General features: G+C 39.4%; 1 protein-coding gene across 1 annotated transcript in view; it reads left to right on the top strand.

The window, feature by feature from the left end:
• Window positions 1-24841, top strand: part of LOC138214832 (CUB and sushi domain-containing protein 3-like) — a 337499-nt gene that overhangs the window by 131452 nt on the left and 181206 nt on the right. The window contains 1 exon segment of the mRNA XM_069176654.1: window positions 197-394. Coding sequence (XP_069032755.1) covers window positions 197-394 — 198 coding nt within the window.

Below are 24841 nucleotides of genomic sequence, written 5' to 3'. Positions count from 1 at the left end.
AGTACGTGTCGACATGAGAATGAGAACAGCCGCAGAACTTAATGCATCACTGAACAAGAGCCGGGTATATTATTTGGTTGAGTGATGGCTGAGTTGGGGTAAATGCATAGTTAAATATTTCAGTAGAGCTAATTCCAAAATGAAATTGAAAATGCCTCAATCCTTCTCCCTTCCTGTGTTTTGTCCTCCTTTGCAGAACTCCAGAGTTCATCCTGTGGAAACCCCGGTGTCCCACCCAAAGCAGTGCTCAGCGGTGGCGGCCGTTTCGCTGTCGGCGACCGTGTGCAGTACAGCTGTGTCCCTGGTTATGTCCTAGATGGCCATGCCACACTCACCTGCATCACCAATGCTGGAAACACGGCCGTCTGGGACTTTCCTGCTCCTATATGTCGAGGTATGAACTAAACCTTTGTGTGTGTGTGTGTGTGTGTGTGCAAGACTAGATATGAGGAGTTTTTTTTTAAAAGTAAAAATCTATTAAAAATGTGCCTCTGCTTATTCTGACTAATACATTTCTCAAAATTAAAACAAATGATAAAAACAGAGATTGATGCAAGCAATAAATTATTTTTTTGTGAAACTTAACATCAGCTTTTCAGAAATGTTGACCTTCAAATGATGATCTCTCAAAGCAAAGTATTTGGAATTTTAGAAGAAAACTCTTCATATATTTATGTGTACTTTATGTCTGTGAGAAAGACAAGGAGACAGACCGATTGCACATATGTGTGTGTGTGCGTGTGTGTGCGTGTGTGTGTGTGGGGGGTGGGGGTGGGGGGCAAAGCTCGAGGCAGGCACTCCAAGAGCTCTTGTGTGCAGTGTGTGTGTGTGCTTACAGTATGCTCGACTTTATAATCAAAGATATGCGTAGGAGAGGGGAAAATATGCAGAGTGTGCTGTTATTTTCTATTTTGGGATTTATATTTATTGTCATGCTATGCTGAGGAAAACTCTGCATTGACAGATAGTCTCTTCTCGGTCTTTGTGCATTTCTGATCTGTTTTTATAATTTTATCCAGATATTCTTTGCTTTACTTACCGTCTCCCATTAATGTGTTTTAGTTGATCATTGACGATCAAATGATTATTATCAGTTAAACTATCTAAAAAATGATTCTGTCTAAATCACTTCAGTGAACAATTGTTTTGTTCAAATGTGCCCTATAAATGAATTTGACTTGAAAGGGATGGAAGAGATACATACAATTAATACAAAGATTTTGCTATCATAAATTTAGATTTTAATAAAAAAAAAAAAAAAAAAAATTAAGAAAAGAAATACTTCCAATTTCAACACAAACAGAAAGGTGCAAAAAAAAAAAAAAAAAAAAAAATCAAAAACATCCACCTGACTTAAATTGAAGACATCTTAGTTCATTAAAGTCATTCAATGAGTGACTCTTTATACCTTCCTTGATGTTCTCCGATAACTCTCATATGACTGCCAGGTGGCATCAGTGTCCTGAAAACAGGCAGGAACTGCGATGTAATTTCAAGACTGAACTTTGCTGCTCTGTCTGAGCGCATTCTGGTTGTAGATCTGATAAGCAACATCGAGCCAGTCATCCAGAAGACACAACATCCCTTAACACATTGGAGAATGCACTTACACTTCTCTGAAGGGACCCAAACATCACCACCTTCCCATGAGAGAGTGGGTGGATTCTCAGTATTGAACTTGGAAGGCCATCGGTTCATGGTATGTGCACTCTTTAGTGGTGCAGGCACAATACAAACGAGAGGAGATAAACAAGTGAGATACCACCAACTGCTACAAGGAAATAAGGCAAGTAATTGCTTACAATCACTGAAAGCACAGAAGGTATAGATCGCTGTTGCATCAACCTGGAGGAAACTTCAGTAGGAACTTTACTCCGAGTCACGGTCAGCAAGAACAATCAGGAGGACTCTGTCAAAAAGGTTCAAGGACACACACTGGAAGCATTCACGCCAACTCAATGGATAAAACCGTATCGTTAACAGCAGGAGCGGCCGGATTAAACCAAACACAATTCAAGCCAGCTACTGCTCCATTTATTTATGCTTGAACACTACATAATAATAGATGAATGTTTTGTGGGGGAAGCGATGGAGAAGACATTGGTTATTTGCTTCTGATTACTCGTTCAGATACAAAATACGGGTCAACTAAAAGATCACGGAAACAGCAGAGATTTTCAAAAACAAATACGTAACCCGTATTGTCATGTGACATGGAACCAAACACCTGGATCTTCATACTGACCCTGTCTTTGCAATTCATATGTTTGTACATGCGTAAAATTAAACAGCCCCTTAGTAAAAGATATGACAGCAAAGAAAAGCAGAACACTTTATTTAAGCCTTAAACATCAACAGCAAGAAATACAGCACAGAGGGTCATTATTTACACGTTATTTTTATACAAGTTCATTTTAAGGATGGATTTGAGGAAGCCTTTAAAGAGGACTAATGGAACAGTTCTCATCAAACAGAGCAGATATGAATCATTGTCAGAACATATTTACTCTGGCCAGTAGGAAATATATCACTTTACTATGGAGGAGAACAGTCATTATCAAAAGAACATGGCTGCCGTTTAATTACTTTCATAAGGCGACCTCAAATGATTCATATGACACTGTAGTTGGGTTCATTCTCTTAAGCCCATTGCACAGGATTTCTCTACCCAGGAGAGCTGATCATAATGCAGCTTTGATGACTAATGGAATGTCTTCAATTACAAGTCCTGAGGATTTTTCATTTTATTTTGGGTGATTTCTGATTCGAACTGCAGTGAAAAAAAAAAAAGCTGCTCCCAATCTAACATACAGATGACAGCTGACAGATTTGTAATGATATCACTCATCAATTAAATCATTTTAATCTATTTCTGGTTTTCAGTGCATTGGGAACAGACACAGAAATGATTAAAGTTTGTATTTCTGACACAATCAAATGAAAAATAGATTAATTTAGGGACACTTACAAAAGTGTGTAATACTTCTTCTGCCTTCCCTATTAGCCCTGACTTTTTGTGAAAATCCCACCAAAATCTGTTTAGTCCTTGGAACAATGTGCTAAATGGTTGCACAACATACCTCACTGTGCAGTGAACTGTAATTTGGATCTAGGGGAGGAAGGAGGGGAAAGAGGAGGTGAGCGGGAGGGAAGCGGGGGAAACTTGTCAGTGCTGGATTAGCAATGTCTCTGTCACTCTGTCAGCGAGGCTAAGAGGAGCTAAGCTACTAATACGTTCACACCAACACAGAAACACACACATACACAACTATTCACACACACACACACACAACCTTTACTTATGCACATTATGCAAAAAAAAAAAACATACACCCACACTAAAACACACACATACACAGAGTTCTGCGCGTGTGTGTGTGGTGACACCTACAGGCATTCGTCCCCACCGTAATAGCTTTCTATTAATTATTCAGCCGTGCAATCAAATGACTTGAAATGCAGTGCTTTTCGCAATATCACCGGAAATGTGCTCTTTCTCTTTGTGTGTGTGTGTGTGTATCGGTAATCTTGTCCCTTTATTCTTACAACTACATAAATCTAAAGCTATCCACAGTACACACTGTGCTTAAATCACCATGCATTAACCATGAATAGTGAAGAATATACTTACCCATTCAAAGTAATGAGATGCTGATCTTTTATTCCCATTAATCTCTCACCTTCATGACCAAAACAGGTTGAACTGTGTAGATCATGTTCTGTTCTAATTATGAGCAGTAGAGTATAGGTGCACACTATGGTTGGTGGACACTCACACCAACAATATCCTGGTCCAATACACTGCTTCTAAACACTGCTAAACAAAATGTCCTTGGGTCTCTCTCCAACACATCACCAGTCCAATGGGATTGAGGAGTTTAAATCACCCTGAAGTGTAAATGTGAGTGCTGTGACTTCCTCTTCCTGTTTCTCAGAGCCACTGTGAGTGTGAGTGCATGCAGGGACAAAACTGCGGTGCACCGTACAATGTAACGCAACCTAATATAACAACAAAACAAGTTTTGTAATACCGTAGAGATGAGTTAACACTCCTTTCACATTGTCTTGTACAAAACACATTACACGGTAGAGGTGTCACTTTTACTATTCACTTCATTTAGTAAGTGTTATGTTAATTGTCGACCACAAAGCAATCACATTGCAAATGAGATATTTTCTAACAGGCATAAAAAAGACTGCAATCACGTAATGCCCTGCAATTCCCCAAATGATGATTCTATTGGTTTACAGAGGCATAATTTTACTATGCTTTTGCGACAAGGGGAACTCTGTTATGAAGTCCCACTGCTAATATTTTGTTTACAAGAGCTGAGTTTGTCTGTTTATTCACATTATGCCACGTCTTTGGTTTTATGAATTCTGTAAATAAGCTGAGAATGAATACAACCAAAAACTGATTGAGATGAAAAAAAAACAAGTACTCACCTAACCACACTTTCACAGGCCACAGATGCTTAAAGTGACCCCAGACCTCAGGTTAACATTGTCTAATTTATGTTCTGCACATCATCTACACCCGGGGTCTCCACCCTTTTTTCCTCTGAGAGCTACTTTGACAAAATGAAAGTGTGTGAGAGAGCTACTCAAGTTTCTCTCATGTACACTGTCACATTTATTCACACAGCTGAGCTCCACCAAGCCAGCTGAATAACCATCTTTTATGTGAACAATGACAAAGACAAGGAACAGCTCAAGGCTGGTGCAACTTAGGGTGGTTCATTTGTCAGTATTGAATGGGTTTGGTAGCACTGCTGATGTGGGCCGACAGAGCCATTGAGTCACTGCGTGATTTTAAGGTATATAGATAAACTTCACTTGACAAGTGTAACTGTACCATCAGCAGCGCCGGTCTCGCAAACACCATTTGAAATTGGGCTAGAATCTAAAGGGTGCTGATTCAGTAGACTTTTATTGTACCCAAACTATGTTATATAGTATCAGAAGTAAAATATAATGGTAAAAACACACTGCCCACCCACTCTAATGCACTAGAAAGCCATAAATGTATGGACAGTGTGTGCTGTGGTTGGTGTGTGGACCTCTGAGTGCATCCGTGCATTTATGCATGCGTGTCAGTTTGTGTGTGCTTCTCCTAAGTTGGGTCAGAATTATTTACTAGACAGAAATATCCCTCAGCATTAAAAGCATCCACCTTCACACAAACTCACGAACATACACATGAGCGTAGCTGGCCCTGGGAAAATTTCATCATGATCGCAGAGATAAAGAATATGCTCATGAATATTCATGATTTGTCTGACTGTGTGCGTGAGGGCGTAGAGTGGGGGTAGTCTGAGTGAAAGAGAGCAGGACAGAGCATCCGTGAGGAGAGAGAGAGACAGAAAGAGAAAGACGGGCAACGCAGAAGAGGGCAAGCGGGGGGAAGAGAGATGGGGATGAGCCTGAATGAGAGGAAGTACGAGGTTATTGTTGGAATTGAAAAAGTAATAATGTGCTCTGACAAAACTTGAAATTAAACTGGCTGTGAAACGGAAATGAAATGAGTGTGTGTGTGTTTTTTTGTTTGTGTGTGTGTGGGTAGCCAGCATAACGAGATTGAGGCGGCTGCTGCTTGGGTGCATGTTTTTGTGTTGTGTGTTCACAGAAGTGTGCACATTATTGGTTGAGATCATCGCACTAATTCTGCTGCAGTCTGATCAGGCACTTTTTTTTTTTTTTTTTTTTTTTTTCCTGTCGTGAGAAATAACATTGCGGGTCTAACTATACTCAAACAAAAACCTAGAATTTAGCTGTAGCCTGTGCCCTTACTTTAGCCTTGCGGTGTGTTCAGGCAAAATGTGAAGCTAATTCTAGAGATGGTATGTATGAGTACAGTACAGGTCAATTTAAAGGTGCACTGTTTGTCTGAAAGGTTTGTTCAACCAAGCAACACAAGTTCTCCTTCTCCTTTTTGTTAAATTTAAGCGTAAGATTCATATGAATCCAGAAAATGTAGGACTTCAATTCGTGCCCCTACGTAGACAAGAGGAAACATGAAGGATTCTGTAGAAAAATAGAACAAACTACTGGAATTTCTGAGAAATTGTATGATCAATCCAACTCCCTACTGTCACAAACATACAGCAGTTGAATGTGCATTGTCAGCTACCTGCAGGCCAATGTGTGTACATTTGCTGCATTGGCTGTTTGTACAGAATAACAGTGACTCCAAATCATTCCAGCCATCTTATTAGTATGAATGAAGCAAAGGTAAAATTCACTTCACATTCAGCATCAAAACATCTTTATGTGTAGCCCACAGAGTTCCTTAAGTAGAGGAAAAACGCTTCACTCCTGGGACTATTTGAAAACCAAATAATTACCTACCGGTCCAGACATTACTTCGTTCTTAAGTGGCATTGCGTCAAAAGTTGCCAGAGAAGAATAAGGTATTTTCAAATTATGATAAAAGCTCAGTAGGCAGCCACAGTATCCTTCGCTAACAACAGTGTCAGTCAGTTTCTTGTCTGTTTGCAACATGATTCATTATTTTTGCAGTTTCAGTATTTTAAACAGGAAGCCATTTATTATCTGTTACATATACTGACGTTTAAAATGTTCATTGGAAGGAAGGAAAAAAGGAAGGAAGAAAGAAACAAAGAGGGTTGAGAATCTTGTAACAGTATGTAACAGTAGTTGCTATGGTTATGTACTAATTAGGGAGTCAAATTAGTAAACTTTGTACTAATGGAGACACTGTGTTGTCAGCACTTTAAGTGCCAGGTATGTGTTAAAGCATATGTGCATGTATATGTGTGGGTGTTGGTCATAAATGTGAATGAAGTATGAATGTCCAAAAGTGTCAGACTACCAATGAAGATACCTCTACTTTGCATTTGATTTTGGTTTAATGTGAAATGTTCCATTGCAAATTACATCTGCTTTACAATTTGAGTGATAAGTTAAATCTGTAAAAATGTACATGAATATCAGGATCTCTTAGAATTTGGGATGCTCCCATTTTTCTCTTTAATGACCGCAGCACTCGAGCTGGCATGGACTCCACAACCTGATAGCCCATGTTTTCCCAGCATGACTTGACAATAATCCAAAGATCTTCTTCTGATGTCAGGAATGCTCAGCTTCCTCAGTCTTCAAGTGTCCCCATGAATGTTCAACGAACCCATGTTGTCTCATCAGGATTTGAAAATGATCCAAAGAACGTCTGGTGATGCCAGAGATGTTCCGCTCTCTCCGTCTTCAAATCTCCTCATGAATGTTCAGCGGTGTTCAGGTCAAATGACTGTGGAGGGTAATCCATGACAGTCATTACTTGTTGGTCTTCTTTGGTCTTGGACACTTTGAGGGGTCTTTGGTGTCATTATCCTCCTGTAGTTTGAAACTTTCATCAGACTTTTTCTCCGTCAACCAGTGTGAAGTGTTGGTTTGTCTTTGCCCACACCAAGTGTTTGGCCTTGTTTCCCTTCCTGAGAAGTGATTTTAGAGAAGCTACTCTTCCTCTGAGACCACTATTACAAAGGACTTTTGCTGATTGCGTTCTTTATGTTTTAAAATTCTGTTTGCTTTTCTTTCTCAGTGAGCTAACCTTCATGTATTGAGCTTCTGATGGTGTGTTCACTTTTGGTCTGCCTGATCGTGCTTTGGATACAACTAATCCAGTTTTCACAAAGCCATTCAGAGTTCCATGGACTGCCCCTGTACAAACCTTCCATCTGGCCATGCTTTGACAATGAGAAATCCCCTCTTTGCTTAGAATAACGATTTGACTTCTGACATTTTTACTTTCTGATTCCATGTTTCCCACTATCAGAATGCTAATGACCAATGTACTGCTGGAAGCTCGAGGCACAACTATATTTTATTGCAAGGAAATAGCATTTATGCCACTAGCATTTTATGAGTCAATCAAATCCACCTTGGTGTCACCTGAACTGTGCTTCTACTTCTCGTAGCCTCAGACGAGTACAGTGGAAGAAATCTCAATTTAACCAACAGAGTCAGACTGGTTTTGAAACATAAAATGAAACTGGTAGATCAAACCAAAAGCACCACATGGCAGATACGTTCACATTCTAGTGTAAACCTAGGGCGTTTTACCGTTGTAAAACCTCCAGATATATCACTGAAATAAACAGCAAACTGCGTACCAGGCCTGAAAGAGCTTAACAGTTCGACAAGGACATCAAGTGTGATAACACTGGTCATCATTTTACATGTTTCTGAGAGAAAATGAGTGTGCAGGTTTTTAAAAAAGAATTAAGGTCATAATTCTGTCTGAAGTTGCTGCAGTGCCGAGGTGTTTGCTTTCGCACTTGTCCTTCCCATAACCAAAGTTGAACATAATATAAAACATTCTCCCTTTATAGAATGAGAATGTTTTGTTTGACAAAAGTGTGATGCTAGACCAACGATGTGTCAGCCATTTCTCTGGTTATGTAAGTATATTCTGACAGCATGGCCTTGAACAGGTGTTTGCTTCGAATCTGAGTTTGCAGCAAATTTTCTTTCACAGCCCCATAAATCCACAACATGTCTGAAAAACTCAGGCGGAGGGTTTTTCTGTGTATCAAATATTGAAACCCTGCTGCGAACTGCTGCACCACACAGCACATAACCCTTTTCACTCGAAAACACTCGAGAAACCAGGTGTTAAGCAAGTGATATTAGATTATACTATTTACACTGTTTCGTCAGCATAAGCTCACTGAAGATGTTTGCTCCCTTTTTCAATAACGTTCTGCCAGAGTCAGTGCTTTAAAAGTCTGCTGAAGTTGTTTGTTTGACTTCCACATCAACTTTCCACAACTTTCACAATTCACTTGAAGTCTGTGTGTTTGACAGAGTGTGAGTGAGTGCTTCTGACATCGTGCATGACTGTCTGTGTTTGTGACATTTAATGTATACATGTTTGTGTGTGTCTGATTATAATTGATATTAGGAGAAATGGTGACGTCGTCACAGTAACAGGGCTATTTTCATGACAGTGTTAGTTTTTGTATGCCTCCTTTCTCTTATTCTTTCACCTTCACTTTTCTTCCTGCTGTCCTCTCTTGTCACTTTGATTTTCTTTTTGTTGTTTGACAAGTAGTAGCAGTGGGATGGGGACTGACGCAAACTCTCAGCTGTTCTTTTACCAATGAAAATATACATTTTTACCCAGCAATACAGTGGGTGAAATGATTGCAGCTGAAGTCAACCTTGTACAACTAATGCATATCCTGTCATCTTAAGCTGGGCTTTGTTCCCGATATGATGTCACTGTGGTTATGCGCCCACTGCTTTTTTTTAAAAGGGTAAAAAAAAAACGAAAAAAAAAAAAAAAAAACATTGATATTCTATATATTGAAAATCCATCTTCTAATGGTGGCTGTAAGATGTGTTTGAAAGCTTCATGAATTTGTGTTGTTCGAATATAGTTTAGAATTTTCTTTTCTCTTCTCGCAGCTTTTTCTCACTTTGAGGCGGTGTAATGTTATTTAATGTATCAGATACTCACACAGAGTAGGAAAGAGGGAACGATGCCAGCTTGACATACTGTATACCTCTATGTGTTTGTGTTTATGTATATGTGTGTGTGCAGAGAAGTATGAGCAAGTTCAACTGAGCTTTGACAGATTACAGTGTTTACGCAGGTTGTTTCATCCAGCCTAACACGCGCACACACCCACACACACTCCCTCTTCCAGTTGCAGGAGTTTCAAGCAGAGCTGTCATATTGATTCGAACTCGATGCCCATGCACTCAGACATACTGCATTGTACCCATTAGTGTTTATTTACGTGTGTGTAAACGGGGCTCTCTTACCAGCACATCTCTATATTTCTTAGCGATGAGAATCAAAGAGTTGTAAGATTCTTGAAATGATCAGATTATCTTCAACAAATCAACACCAGAAATATCCTCTGTCCAAGACGTTTCAGAAACTTAAGAAATAAACAGGTAATTTTGCCCTTTTGGAGCCAGGAATAATGATAAGTCAGTCATTATCGTCACCTGATCCAATTAGCATGCAGAAACAATAGTTACAGTTGAAAAAAAATCACAAGTCGAAGAAAAGGTTTGTTGTAAAGTAGCACGAATACTAATTTGTAGCTTCATATGTGAAACATTTGCTTCTAATTCCTGTCAGTCGAGATAATTGTTTCAAGACACATCTATTTATAAGCAAAACAATGTATTTTGCGAATAGACAATAGAATGAGCTCAATGCCATGTAACTTTCTAACAACACCTCTAAGTAACACCTTTTATGTGATGATAAACACAACTTTCTAAAGTACTTTGAAAAGTTTTTAATTTTTGTACAGTCTAACCTTAGAAAATAGAAAAAGCCTCCTCCACTACTCTGCAGTTAGACGTTGGCCAGCTTTTGTAGCGCATGTACCAACAATGTTTAACTTTTTACAGACCATGTTGTTGTGTGGTGGATTACCAAGGAAGGAAATGACATGTCTCCACAAAGCTACAGTTTCATATACAGTAATATACTGAAAATGAGTGAATTAAGTGAGTAAAACACATCAAAGAACATAACAAAACATGTCCATTTCATACAAATATTTATTATATTTATATCTTATCCAAATATAAAAATGATGAATTTGCATTTCTACGCAGAATTCAGACAGTATCAGATGTCACGGAGAGGTAGACATACTGCACGCGCTTTTAAGTTTTATATTCCAGATTTTTTTTATATGTTTTCGCTCCCAGTATTTTGTATTTATGACAACAGCTTAAATCACTGCTAAGTAGGATAAAACAAACCAGAGAAAAAGGCTCATGACTTTTATTTCTATGACTGGAGTTTATTTCTCTTCCTCCCTCTCCTGTCTCTCTGTCCCTTTCTTTCACACACACACACACGCACACCTTTTCTACCAGCTTCTCCATGGTCTCATTATTATCTTGCTAATGGCTCCCTGTGGATGTAAAGCTCTGCTGATCCAAGCAGCTAGAGACACACACACACACACACACACACACATGCACGCACACACACACATGCACGCACACACACGCATGCTGCCAGAACAGACAGACATAAAGTGCAACACACGTGCACTGTATACAGCACATGCTCAGGTAGAGAGTAAAGTAATCCTGGACCGTATGCAACCACCAGTGCAAAAAATCAGACACATTTAATAATCTAATAGCGTGCCCTCGCTCTCACCGCACACACACACACACACACACAGATGTATTCTGACCACGCTGCTAATCCTCCTCTGTGGAAGTCAGTCCGCGGATTTAACTCTGTAATATGTCCTTGTGTGTTGATATCCTAAAGGGCAATTACTGAAACAGCAGTATAGGCTACGAAACTGTCCAAACTCTGGAGGCATATTTTACTCTTGATTCCTTAAAAACTGGGGTAATCAGTGTCCCATTGCGGACTGGGCATGCTTTTCACTTTGAAACAGTTTTGGCTGACAGTGTTAGAATGCTGTTAATTTTAATAACGATGATATGAATGCCACTATTGAAGTGCAGCCTTTTATGTTGTTCTCAAGCTGCAATATGTTTGAGGAGTGGATCTTTTACACACTTGCCAGTAATTAATTTAGATTGAACTATTTTTTGTTTGGAAGTTGTAGATGTTACAAAATGTTTTGGCATATTATTCATATCATTATCACATGGGCAGCACACACTGCCGTTGCAGACGAAGTATTTAAACTTCAGGAAGCATTTATTTCTTCCTGTACTGTTGACTTAGGGCTAGACATGAGAGCAGATGATTTCCAGAAGTCCCAAAACGTAGAACTGTAAATACTCTTGCCATGTTGACAAACTCTTTTGATGTGGCAGGTAACTGTCTATTTTATTTATAACATAATAGTGTAGCATTTGAAATTATATTCAAAACACAGTAATGAAACTTTCTCACTCTGTCTCGGTCTCTCTCTTTTTCTCTCTCAGATCAATGTACCAGTCTTGTAGTGACACTTGAAGTACTCTTATCTCCCCTCTGCAGACCTACTCAATTCCTGCTACCTCTGTCCTCCCCTCCACTTCTCTCTCCCTTCATTTTCCTTCCTGTCCTCTCTTCTTTTTTTGCTCTGCAAATACTGCACCTCTCCTCTCCTCTCCTCTCCTCTCCTCTCCTCTCCTCTCCTCTCCTCTCCTCTCCTCTCCTCTCCTCTCCTCTCCTCTCCTCTCCTCTCCTCTCCTCATTGATGCTGATGATGGGTGCTACCTAAACTTTGGTTAACAATGACATATGAGGTTGCCCTTTCAGCTCATCTGCAAGTACTCTGCATGGCTCACATATTAAGACTGATAGGACCGTACTCTCTTTCTTGTCTTCTGTCCCCTCTTTTCTCTCCGTTTCATAGCTTTCTCCTATCCATGCTCTCTTGCGCACACACACAAATGTGCTTTATTTTCAGTTTCTCTTTGTAGCCTTTATTGTTTCATGTTTATATGTGTTGTAAAACTCCAAATGATTCTGTAGATGCAGAGTAGCTTTTGTGACCTGAAGACTGTGGTCTTCTAAAATGCTTGTAAACAGTCTAACAGAGCAGCATTGCATCACAGATTATGGTATCATTTTCATTTAAAGTCTGCCCACAGCCTCATCTCCTCTGTCTGTACTCAGCCAAATGGTGCAGCATTACAGTGAATAGAGGAAAATTCTACATGACATGGAAATAATTATTTTAGGTTATTTTTGTATTTTAATATTGAATACAGCTATTTTTTTTAAATGCACCTTCCTCAGTAACATAATTAATTAAAGTATTCACTAAAAACAAAGGTACATGCTTTTAAAAAAAAATGATTTGCTAAATCAACCCTACATATGTATCCAATGAAAGCAGAAACCGATGTGTTAAGTTAAGAGGTTTGTCCTGCTGTAACTTACCCAGACATTTGGATCACTAAGACGACAAACGCTGTGAAGATCTGCAGCTTCAACACAGCCTGTGGTACCAAAAAGACTCCACTAAGACACTATTAATATATTAATACAACCTTTTAATTTATTCATCAAGATGCAAATTCCAGCTCGTGTAAGCATCAGTGCTGCAAACTTACACTGCATCAGTGTTTGGATGTGTGATCTGCAGATTTATGGTTATTTATTTAACCATAAGACACCACAGATGCTGGTGCAGCAGTGGCACTCCTTTGCTGTAACTATGAAAGCATTCACATTTACCTGGGGGAGGCCGATGACATTCTTTAAAAGGTACAAAGTAGCTGATCTGTTTGGATGAATAAGAGTAAGATGATATTGCATGCAATGATTTTGTACTGTCACGCTCAAGAAATATCATCGAGCGTGAGCTGATGCCTTTGCTTTTCCTTCTTATGAAAAAAACACTGCCCAGTCACAACAATAATACATCTTTAATATAAGTGTGATATTTTCAGATATTTATGAATTCCTTTTGCCCTGGACAAAATAACAGAAACACTTAAGCATTGCAAAAATGGCACAAACTAAGACCTGTGTGTGGCATTTGATAGACTTTGGAAAATCGGTCCAATAACCAGACAGATGTGGGACTACATTCTTTCAAACCTGCTGATGCAAACCAACATTAAAGTCAAATTTGTCCAAAATATATGTGGTTGTCAAAGAAAAAGAAACAACTATTTGGTTTAAGTCTAAATGTCAGTTTTGAAATTTGTGTCTTAGTGTGATACAACCCTCTTCTTCCAAGTTTCCCACACATAACAACTTCTGAATAAAAGCCCAAATGTAAGAAAACGACAGGCCACACTGCCCACAGCACAGCTTGTAAACTTGGCAAAACAATTGCACCATGCAATACATGCAACATTATAATGTAAAATATACCAGTTTCACGATAACATTCCTTTTTGATGAGATCGGTAGTGAGGCGAGCAGGAGCAGTCGACCTGAAGCAAGGAAAAGATGACACATTATCAGCTAATGTAACCTCCAAAGCACTTCTGCCCTTAAGACCGAGATGAAGAGAGCTCTGATCTATTGATTTGTTTCATTTGCAAGCATATGAGCCCATACCGCATTCATCCCGACCCCGATACCCATTTATTCCCATTTCAGAGAAAAATATATCCCTGGAAAAACTATTTTTAGGTTAGGCGAATCATACCACATGCACCTACATTTAGTATATTTCGAGTTGTCTCAAGAGAAATAGCCACACATTCGCTCTGCTTTAGTGAAATTGAGGTGGATTTTTTTTTTTTTTTTCATGATGAATTGTTTCAAAATGATCAAGTGACAAACAAAATAAGAGTTCTACCGAGCAGCGAGTTAGCCTTCAGCAGTTATCAGGACTCCAAACACTCTTCAGCCGCTTCACCACACCTCCAGTGTTGCTATTATTTATGCCAGGCCTATTCAACAAGCGGCCTCCAGGCCCAATACGGCCCATTTGAATTTTTCCATTGCTAACAACAAGCTTGAAAATGTTTCTCGGAGCTAAAGAGACATAACGTTGATTGTGAAAATCGCCTCTTCCAGAGTGAATGGACTGATAGGTGTTTAATTACTTTGCCAGCCACTGCAAATAATAAACCAGCGGAATGGCTGCTCTCTGCAACTGATTTTAATGATACCGTTAAAGTGACAGAGAAGGGATGAACATTTATTCCATGTAGTATTATATCTATTAGCATCATACTGTAAGAATTTTCTGTAGTCATTAATTGACAAAGTATTCTGTGTGGCCCATGAGCTCCCAGTGATTTTCCTATTTGGCTCTCTTGCTATTGAAGTTGGAAAGCCCTGATTTATTCCATTTGATGAACACTTTACTTGTGTTTTAGTTTTGCAATTTTATAGATTTGTATCTCTTTTTTGTAAATTTATTTCCCCCATTAAAATCTGTCAACGTGTGTATTTATCTCCGCACTTACTGAATAGACATAATTTAGACATCAGTGAGATGAGCAGCATGTTATTTTTAAGTTGACGTTTCCAATTAAAGATACTTTATTCAGCTGAATTATCAGAGTCGTTTTATTTGCAATCCTTGATCACAGCACACACATTTTTGTAGCACAGAATGAGGTTTCTGTCAGCCAGCAGAAGGTTTATGTCAGGTGTACTTTAGTTAACTGCAATGTCATTGGTTTAAAAATATGTTTATCATGATGGCTGCTTTCCCTTAGTCTGCTGACACTGCAACACACACACAATGAACTGCACACCACAATCACCCAGATACTCCAATATGCATGCACAGCCAGGGTACAACACACACACACACACACACACACACACACACACACACACACACACACACACACACACAAAACTTTCTTTCACGCTCTAACACACACAGACACAGACATGCAGACACACAGACACACACATAACATAGTGGCAGTGCTGTAGTCAGCAGGGGCTCATTTAGCCACTAAACGATTCAGGATGTTCACATTGTGTGTGCGTGTGTGTGTGTGTGTGTGTCTGTGTGTGTGCGTGTGTGTGTGTGTGTGTGTGTGTGTGTGTGTGTGTGTGTGTGTGTGTCTGGGTCTGAAGGCTTTTGGCCAACAGTTCCATGGATTTTCAGGACAGCAGGTTTCTCTTCTTCCTTCCAACCCTGTACTGCTTTTTTTGCGGTATCATCTTCCTTCTCCTTTCCCTTTCTCCAGCACTCGCTCATCACCAACCTTTATTAGAAGTGATTTATTATATCTTAAACATCATGTTTTGAGTTCAATGAACACAAAAGCACAAGAATAGATCGTTAACTTTGGATACACAGTCTAGTTCTTGGTGATTTTGTGAAATATCTATCCAATTATAGAGGATCATTAGCTGTCATCTGCCCTTCATCAAGCAATCACATCTCAGCCTGGTAGAGGATCAAATCCAGAAGGTCCACCTTCAGTAACTACCCTCTTTGAAACTGTATTGGTCCAATAAGACATACAATATGCTACATTCACCCCACAGACCCTCATCAGTCGGGATGTTCTGTATGAGAATAGTCACATAACTTTCCTTTCTGTTGGCACGTTTGCTTTCTTACCATGCAAGTAATTTGACACAGCTATGCACAGCCACAGTGCCTGCACTCTCCAGCTGCACATTTCATACAGTAAATCTCTATATATTCTAAGAGCCACTCATGTTGCACTTGACCACGAGAGCGTTGGCCACGTCCTTAATTTGCTGTGATGCTGCAGCTGCACTCACTGCTACAATGGTCAAACACACATCACTATTGTTAATTGAGTGTTGCCTACATGCATTATCTGCCTCCTAAGGAATGCTTTCTCGCCGTCCGTACTTCAGTATAAGGCTCTGCAATGTGCATTCATTAATCCAGCTGCTCATGCAACTGTTTCAGGAGGAAAATAGTATATTTTTCAGTGATGACAAAATGTTGTTTTTGCAAGCACACACAAAAAAAGAGTCCTGGTTGCAGTATTTCCGTACACTGTATTTGCGCTTTGAGTATGTGAGTATATGTACATTTAAGTACAACCTGTTTATACCTACTTCATTGTTGGTTGAAGGGAATTAAAGATTTAAGATTAGTCATGGCTGCTTAGTCACATCTATAAGACACACATGACTGCTGTGACAAGCGAAACAGTCGCTTACATGGGCAATAGGACAATAATCATGGCTGTCATGATGACACAAAGAAACTGCTGTTTATACAGACAAATTCTGTGATCACATTGTCACAGAAGGAAAGATTTGCCAAACCCATTCGGTTGTTTGAAGATTAAAAGATCAGTTAATGTAATGAAAAGTGGCATATTTTGCGACTTCTACTTATAGAATCATGTCAAGATAAATATACAGTAGGATAACCCTCATTATAAGACAGCACCTCGTATCCTCCTCCTTGAGTATAGGAAAATCTTTTGATCTCATGTTGTTGGTAAAGTTTCCCTGACATTTACCATTAACTCAAGGTCCTCATCACTGAAGCCTTTCCTCTCCTATACTGTAAGTGCAACATGTAAAAGGCTTTAGATGCGGTCAGGATCACTTTTTCTTACACTTAGCATTTTTCAGACTGTGTTTTTCATGACAGATGTAATTCTTAGCTGTTTGACAGATTTTTATCCCTGGTTCATTTCTGCAGTAAAAACATTAGACATTCTCAGTTGACTCAAGCCTTCAGAAACTCCTGCAAGTTTAACTGGGTTAACGAAACACTTTTAGGCTTGAGTAACTCTGAAGAAACCTCTACTAACAAACTTGAAAACAGTTTGCTAGCCATGCAACATTAAGGCTAGAATCTCCCATAATTCAACATTCTCTTTTAAAGGACCACAAAACAGCGATATTCTCTCAAACCCAGTCAAACCCATTATTTAATGATCCCTTTTTGTCTCGTCCTTTTTGTCTCATCAATCAGGTCTCTCTGTCTCATCTTGTTTCCCTTGGTCATGAGGTCACAATGTCCTCCTGTTGCCATGAGGCAAGGTCTATTACAGCTACAAATGCAAAAACAGTCTAGTGTTCAAAGATTAACCAAGTTTCAAGAATGAGCTTGACAACTCTCCTTATCTTCAGATTTGGAACATTTTAGCGGACAATATTAACTGGAGCTGGGAGGGTAGGAACTCCGAGATGGATTGACTAGACACCTTTACAGTTGTCACTCTGTCTCTCCTCGATGGAGTTCAGTCAATAAACATCACTGTTTTGCCATCCAAGGAGGTCCCTTAACTTCTTCACTCCAAATCTACAATTTCCATTACAACCGTACTCTTTAAATCCTGATAATCCCCCCTCAAAAAATATATTGTCTTATATTTTGGCCAGTAAAATACATTAGTCATAATCAATATTACTTAAAAGTAATTACTAGGATTGAAGGAAGTAAGGTCATTTTTTTTCAGCCAGGGAGAAGTCAAGAGTGGTATATATACATATATACATATATATATATATATATATATATATATATATACATACAGAGTGCTGACGGAAAAATGTCAAGTTCTAGTTCATAAAGGTCAAACGTGTGTTATCTGTTCATTTCTGAGAACACAGATGACATCAAAGATAATTAAACCATACAGTGCTGTCAAGGGACCAAAGGGCGAAGCATCTCCAGTGCCGACACATTACTACTGTAACAATCGAACACACGATTGACTTTTATGAACTAGAACTTGACATTTTTCCGTCAGCACTCTGTCAGACAGGTGTGAAAGTACTGACAAACCTGCTCTTGCGAAATCTTTGTATTGTGAAACATGGACTTCACTTACATTTTGCATGTCTGCATCTACTCAAACACACTTAAATCGACAGTAGTTTGTGTGTGTGTTTGTAACCAAGAGCCTGTATACATATGTGTCGTGGCAAAAATGTTACGATGGGAACAGAACCACCTCCACTTCCTTGCAACATGTAGATTCTGGATCTGCTGACCCAACTCGCTTTTCTGTTCTTTCTCTCTGCCTCCTCCTCCCAATTTCTCCATGTTGCTGTTTTTTTCCCCCTCTGCTGTCTCTTGATACTTTGACAGGTTAATGCTCAGCAAGCGTGTCTAGCTTATACACACACGCACACACATGCACACACACACACACAGCCTGAGGTGGTGTGTTACAGGGGATATCAAGGGGGACAGCAGGATAGACAGTTTAATCTGAGAGCGAAGGAGGGATGGTGAGAAAGCAAGAGGGAGAGGGAGATACAGGGAGATAGAGCGAATGGAAGAGAGACAAAGGGGGGGGGGGGGGTTATGGCCAGGACATGTCTCAGAAACACAGAGGAAGCAGAGAAGGGGACAACTTTATTACTCTTTCACTCCAAAGAGAGTGAGTGAGAGGAAGTTAGTTGCAGAGATTCAGAGCACACCTTTTGCTTTTGTAGACATTTTATTTAGAGTATGTCGTAAATCAGCGGTGTAGTGGGGCTCTGCCAGTTGTTATTGGTGTTGTTTTATTCTTTTGGGTCACAAAATAGGTGTGATATAAAGTAAATCTGATTTAGCCAAAATAAGCTTTAATGAAAGGTAAGAAATTTAGGTTTACAATTATATAGCAGCTGCTTTGGTTGCAATTAAGTCCTTATCTTTGTGTTTCATGCCATCTGCTCAGGGGCCCTCTGGTGGTAAAGGGCCCTCATGCACCAACGTGCTGTATGTCAGTGTATGATGGATCTGGCCATACCCAACTTTAATGTCTGCCTGTGTGACATTGTGTGCACAGAGTTGTGTGTAATCTCACTGCTGATAGAACGTAAATACCTTAGACAATATAGTTACTGTGTGTGTGTGTGTGTGTGTGTGTGTGTCTGTGTCCGACTGTCTTGTCAATGTGTGCACGTGTGAGCGCATGTGTGCATCATTTCGTGTGCATGTTCGTGTACGCTGGTGTGTTCCTTTACCTGCATTTGTCTGTGCAGATGTGGGTGTTTGGGCTTATCCCTGGTTCCCTGGGCAGAGTGCTGATTGACAGTTCTATCCCTGGTTGTCATGGTGATGATGATGGATGTGTTTTGGGTTACCACGGAGACCGCTGTTTAGGCGTTCATCTGCATGCATAATATAGTTTTAGCATAAAGAGATTCTGTAGCTGACAGAAAGATAGAGAAAAAGAGATACGGAGAGAACCAGAAACAACTTTACTGGCTGAGTTTGCTACATGTAGTTGGTGTTGCCCTAAACATTATGCATTACTTGAAGATCACACGTTAAATGGGACACATGCCAGTAGTCAGCCCAGATGAAGCCGATTTGCAAATAGAGCGATAACAGACGGGCTGACAGTCAGGGAGACGGGCAAGTTAGTATGAAAATAGTTCACGTCCTCCGATAAAGATGAAAGAGTCGGTTCTATGGAATTAGTAGAATTTTAACTATCCTCCACCTGCAGTGCTGAATTTTTAACACCTTCATCTGCAGAAGTTCTATTTAGAAGTTCTACTTTTACAGTGAAAGCATGGAAAAAGATTCAATCCCCCACTGAATTCAGAGACACGACATGTGTTGGAATGTATTTTCCCAAAAAAGTTACAAGCAGTTCTCAGGGCTGAACTTTTTATGACTTACAAAAAAATGAACCGTTCTTTTTCCTCATTGTAATTACTTAAATTACGGATGACATGGTTTTAGTTTCGTGCCTCAGTTTTGACTGATTTGTAGAGCATAACACACACAGTATCTACAAGTTGTGCATATTGAACCTTTCTATATGTTTAATTATGTTTGCCACAAAAGTTGATCAGCATTTCCAGCATCACATATAAATGATCTTGTAGTAGTGGACCATCACTGCGGAGTTGGTCTGCAGTGAAACTACAACAATCCTGACATGTTTCATGGCCTTTAAGAGCAGACGGTGCTCTGTGTTTAGGCCCTAATTGACTTTCCTTCTATCTACCTGGAAGATCTTTTTCTTTTGGTAATTTTAAATTAGATTAAGTCAAGATCACATATGGTGTCCCTCAAGAGTCAATTCTTGGGCCTCTCAGTTTCTGCCAACAACCTAGACCTAGTGAATGACCGCATTTAATGCTTTATTGATGTCAAACATTGGTTGGCCAAGAATGTTTTGCAACTGAATGAGGACAAAACACAGTAGTAGCTTTACACTTTAGTAGCTCCCAAAGCTTTGAGGCAACAGATCCACATTTTGTTAACTCCCCTGTTGGTAAAACCTAGTGAGCATGCCAAAAACTTGGTTGTGATTTTGGATGCTGATCTTACCTTCCGGAAGCATATATCTAGTATCTCCGAGACTGCCTTCTATCATTTCAGAAATATATCTAAAGTTAGATGCTTCCTGTCACCGCCAGATTCTGAAAAGCTGGTTGGTGCATTTATTTCTTGTAGTTTACTGTAACACACTTCTTGCAAGACAGTCAAAGAAGGTTTTAAATAAACTCCAGCTCATCCAGAATGCTGCAGCATTCAGCAGAATATTGACTAGAACCAGAACATTTGAGCACATCACTACTGTTTTGGCTTTTCTCCACTGGCTCCCAGTGAAGCAAAGAATTGATTTTAAAACACTTTCTTATTGTTTTTCAATCTATGAATGGCTTAGCTCCAACCGACGTTGTTGACATGCTCACTGAGTACACACAGGACAGATATCCTCACTATACCTAGAATAAATTCTTAAAGAGCTTATGCCTTCAGTCATTCGGGTCCTACTCTGGAATTCTCTGCTACATGAGTGGAAGTCTGCTAAAATAGTATCTTCTTTAAAAGTAGACAAAAAATATATATTCTTGTGAAAGCTTTATTTTGAGGTTTAAAGTATGGGTTAATGGGTAAAACGTTAATTTTAGAATCAGTGTTTTTAAAATTATAGTAATACTCTACCACTATATTTTTTCATTGTAATAGATTCTTTTCTTTTTTTTTGTCATGTATGATCTATGATCTTTGCCTGTTTTTTTTTGCATTTTATCTTGAAGCACATTAAGTCCACGCCCGTCCTATGAAATGTGCTATATCCATTAACCTGACTTGAGTTGACTTGTTGTGGTTACCTTCCACTGCTGAATGAAAATAGATTCAATCCCATGCTGTACCATACTGACATGAATTTTAGTCATTCATATTAATTTTCATTGTCGTGCACCAGAAACACATATACCATAGCTAATGCATTTACACAAACACGTACACACTCCCTGAGGAGATGCCACCACACATACATGATTTGCTTGTTTAGTGTGGCTTCAGGACAACCACTTAGTTAAACAAGGTATGTCTGTATTGTACATGCTTTAGTGAAAGCAACACACCTTCACACACACGCATACACTATGGTGTAAATGTTTTAGGCACTCAAAGTAACTAGTGTTACTACATATTGCTTTTAAACGGCATCACATCTCCTAGGTACACTTATGCACAGTTTTTACGGTATTAGGCAGATTCTAAGGTTATTCTATGCGTCTTCAATTGCACATTAAAACATGCACACGCTCTCCATTGGATACTGGTGTGTGTGTGTCAGTAGTCAACATGCATGACTGGCTCATTCGCAATGTAGCAGGCTATCAGGCTGTCCAGCAATGCATGACTCTCACATACATGCTCTTTATCACATACACGTTATGTTCCCATACAGACACTGTGTGTTGGTAAAAGAAAGACACTATCACACAGAATCACATTTACACTCATGGTACAGTGATATCACTGTTAAGTCTACAAGAGGTTTACAAGAGGCACATGATAGTCCGTGCAAATGAAAGGCACATTGAATCAATACTCAACCACACACAAATACAATAATGATGTGTATGTACACACAATCAGGAGAAGTCAAATCAGAAGAATGAGGTTTCTATTAGCATGAGTAATGGTTGAGAATGCACTCTGCTTCAACAGAGCTGGTGATTGGCTTATAGAGCCAACCGTCTCTATGTATTCATTCACCTTGTCTTGAAACTTGAATGAAGCCTGGTTTTGTTTTGTTGTTGGAACATCTCCAATCTTACCAACTTCCAAATTGTTTGCTTCCAACTCCTTGTAAGTAAAATATTTTTTTCTCAGATTGTTTTATTTAAGTAATATTTCAGGCCTGTAGAGATAGAGCGCTCTAGTATTTCAGAAGAAAAGAGAAAATAGTGAAAATTAATTTGAATAGGGCTGCCCCCTAGTTTTGAATTATCGCTTAGTTGCAGAAAGAAAAACATAAACCTCCAACATGGAAGCTGCACCTTGCCAGAGGCATTATGAATAACTTACGGAAACAGTAGTTACTGGCCGAGCCTCCCCCTTTAGGAAGGTTGCCTAGTGGGTAACCTAGGAGTTACATGAGTCCTGACAGTGGGAGGTGTTGTGCACTGTTTGCCACCCCAGAAAAGAAAAGAAAGTCCCAGTTCATGCAGTGTAACAACAGTGTCTCTGCCTCTCATCATCACTGCAGAGATAGTTCAGACAGTAAAGGCTAGTTACCAGACACAAGTCAAGGTTAGGAGCCGCTGATGTAAAAGAAACACGTTGTGTGCAAAAGGTTTTGTTACAGACTTTCTGAGTCACTTGCGCCTTCCACCCTGTCTTCCTCTCTCCATTACTTTTTTTCTCTTAAACACCTACACACCGCAGAGTGCAGGTCCTTTTATGCCCTTGAACTCAAACCACTTTCTGACCACTTTCCAGTTGTATTATTATCATAAATGCCTGATGACTTTTAATTTATGGCTTGAACTAAAGACCACTTGTCGACCCTTTATTTCAGAATAGCCCCTATATATAGTATATATCGACAACCTTTAATCCATACCTCCTCTGCAGCCTCATCACCAGGTATCTTCTGCGAACCTCAGTGGAAGGCTACTTGTTAAACAGTGTTGTCATGGATTGAGAATCATGTTACAGTTCTTCAGTGAGTTATAGAATGTTCCGGAATGTTACACAGACAGTGAACACATTAAAAGATTATATGATGTGTGAGCCAATGGATGACATTCAATGAGCTGTAGTATGTGAATATTACAGGCTCAGGGAGAATTTTTTAAGGGCATTGTGACTATTAACTATGAATTCCAGAGATGGATTGCACAAAGTCCGGTTTTAGGGTTTTAAAACTTAAAGTTCTTGAGGCGATGCATGTTTTAAACATAGATAGACATGCCGTGAATAATATATTAGAAGCGTATTGAACTGCATTTCTCCCAGAGGAGCACTTTAGCCTCATAAATAATTCAAACACACACTAACTCAAACACTCATAAATGTACACTACCCACTAACAGACAAGTACAGATACACATGCAAGGCGTATGTACACAGACACACATATGCACACACTTCTCTGAGCATTTAAACCTGCTTAAAATGGACCTTTCCTAGAAGAGGGTGAGTGATCTGTAGACTGGACATCTGCTGGGAAAAGAGAGAGAGAGAGAGAGAGAGAGAGACAGCATCAGAGAGGGGGAATAAACAGAAGAGGTAATAAAGACAAACTCGCAGTATTCATGTGAAAACTAACTCTACGTTAAGTTATGATTTAATTGATGATTGGAATCTGAGAAGGTGAGTCGTGGGAGGAAATATCAAAACCTTGAAAAATGATGGTAAAATCGGAAAACAGGGTGCTTCAGGCAGCTGCAGAAAGAAGGTTTCCAACACTTTGTTCTTTCTCCTCCCATTAAACATTCAAGAGAGACAAAATAAAACAAAACCACAAGTGAGGAGGTTTCAAAAATACTTTGACACTGTTTGGGTACCTGCCAAATACACACATCCACAGATACATGCAGAGGCAGACCTACAATTCCACACAATTAATCCTTGCTTTTCCATTCGGTGTGCACCTTTTTCATTTTTAATGTTACATATTGTAACACGTTTTGCAGCTGTGATAGTTCATTTTGGTTAGTTAAATCATTATTCCCGAGCCACAAACTTCATTTTTTAGCAAAGTAAGCATCAGCAAAATGTCCTTTATTTTAACCCTTCTCTATCCTTATAAGAAATTTTTTCCATCCTTCAAATCATAGGAGCTTTCTGCCTACCTCGCTGACACACACACACACACACACACACACACACACACACACACACACACACACACACATCATAACACTAAAATCTCCCTATTTCTACAAATAATGCTATCTGAAATTATTATTCTTTTTAGTCATTCTACGCATCAATCATTTCTTCTCCTTCCCTCTCTCTGCCTGCATCACAGTTTTGTCACTGCATATTTCTACCTCTGTCTATGTCCCCGCTTATCTCACCACTCTCCCTAATCCTCTCAATCGTTGTCTTGATCCAGCTCTATCCAATATTCATCCATCTTCCTTTTTATTCCTTTCTTTCCATCTCTTTCTCCCTCTCTCCATGCTTCTGTTGTGTCTTCTAATTGGTTTTCTTTCCTTCCACCCAGTCAGTTCTTCATTAAATAATCTGTCATCATCTGGGTTTGATCTGTGATCTGTCTTTCCCTCTGCTAACAT

Source organism: Embiotoca jacksoni, unplaced genomic scaffold (genome assembly GCF_022577435.1).
Source record: "Embiotoca jacksoni isolate LCO1_2020_lvr unplaced genomic scaffold, fEmbJac1.0.p SCAF_7, whole genome shotgun sequence".
Taxonomy (NCBI): domain Eukaryota; kingdom Metazoa; phylum Chordata; class Actinopteri; family Embiotocidae; genus Embiotoca; species Embiotoca jacksoni.
The sequence above is the reverse complement of the archived record's forward strand: the minus strand, read 5'-3'. Positions and strand labels throughout refer to the sequence as shown.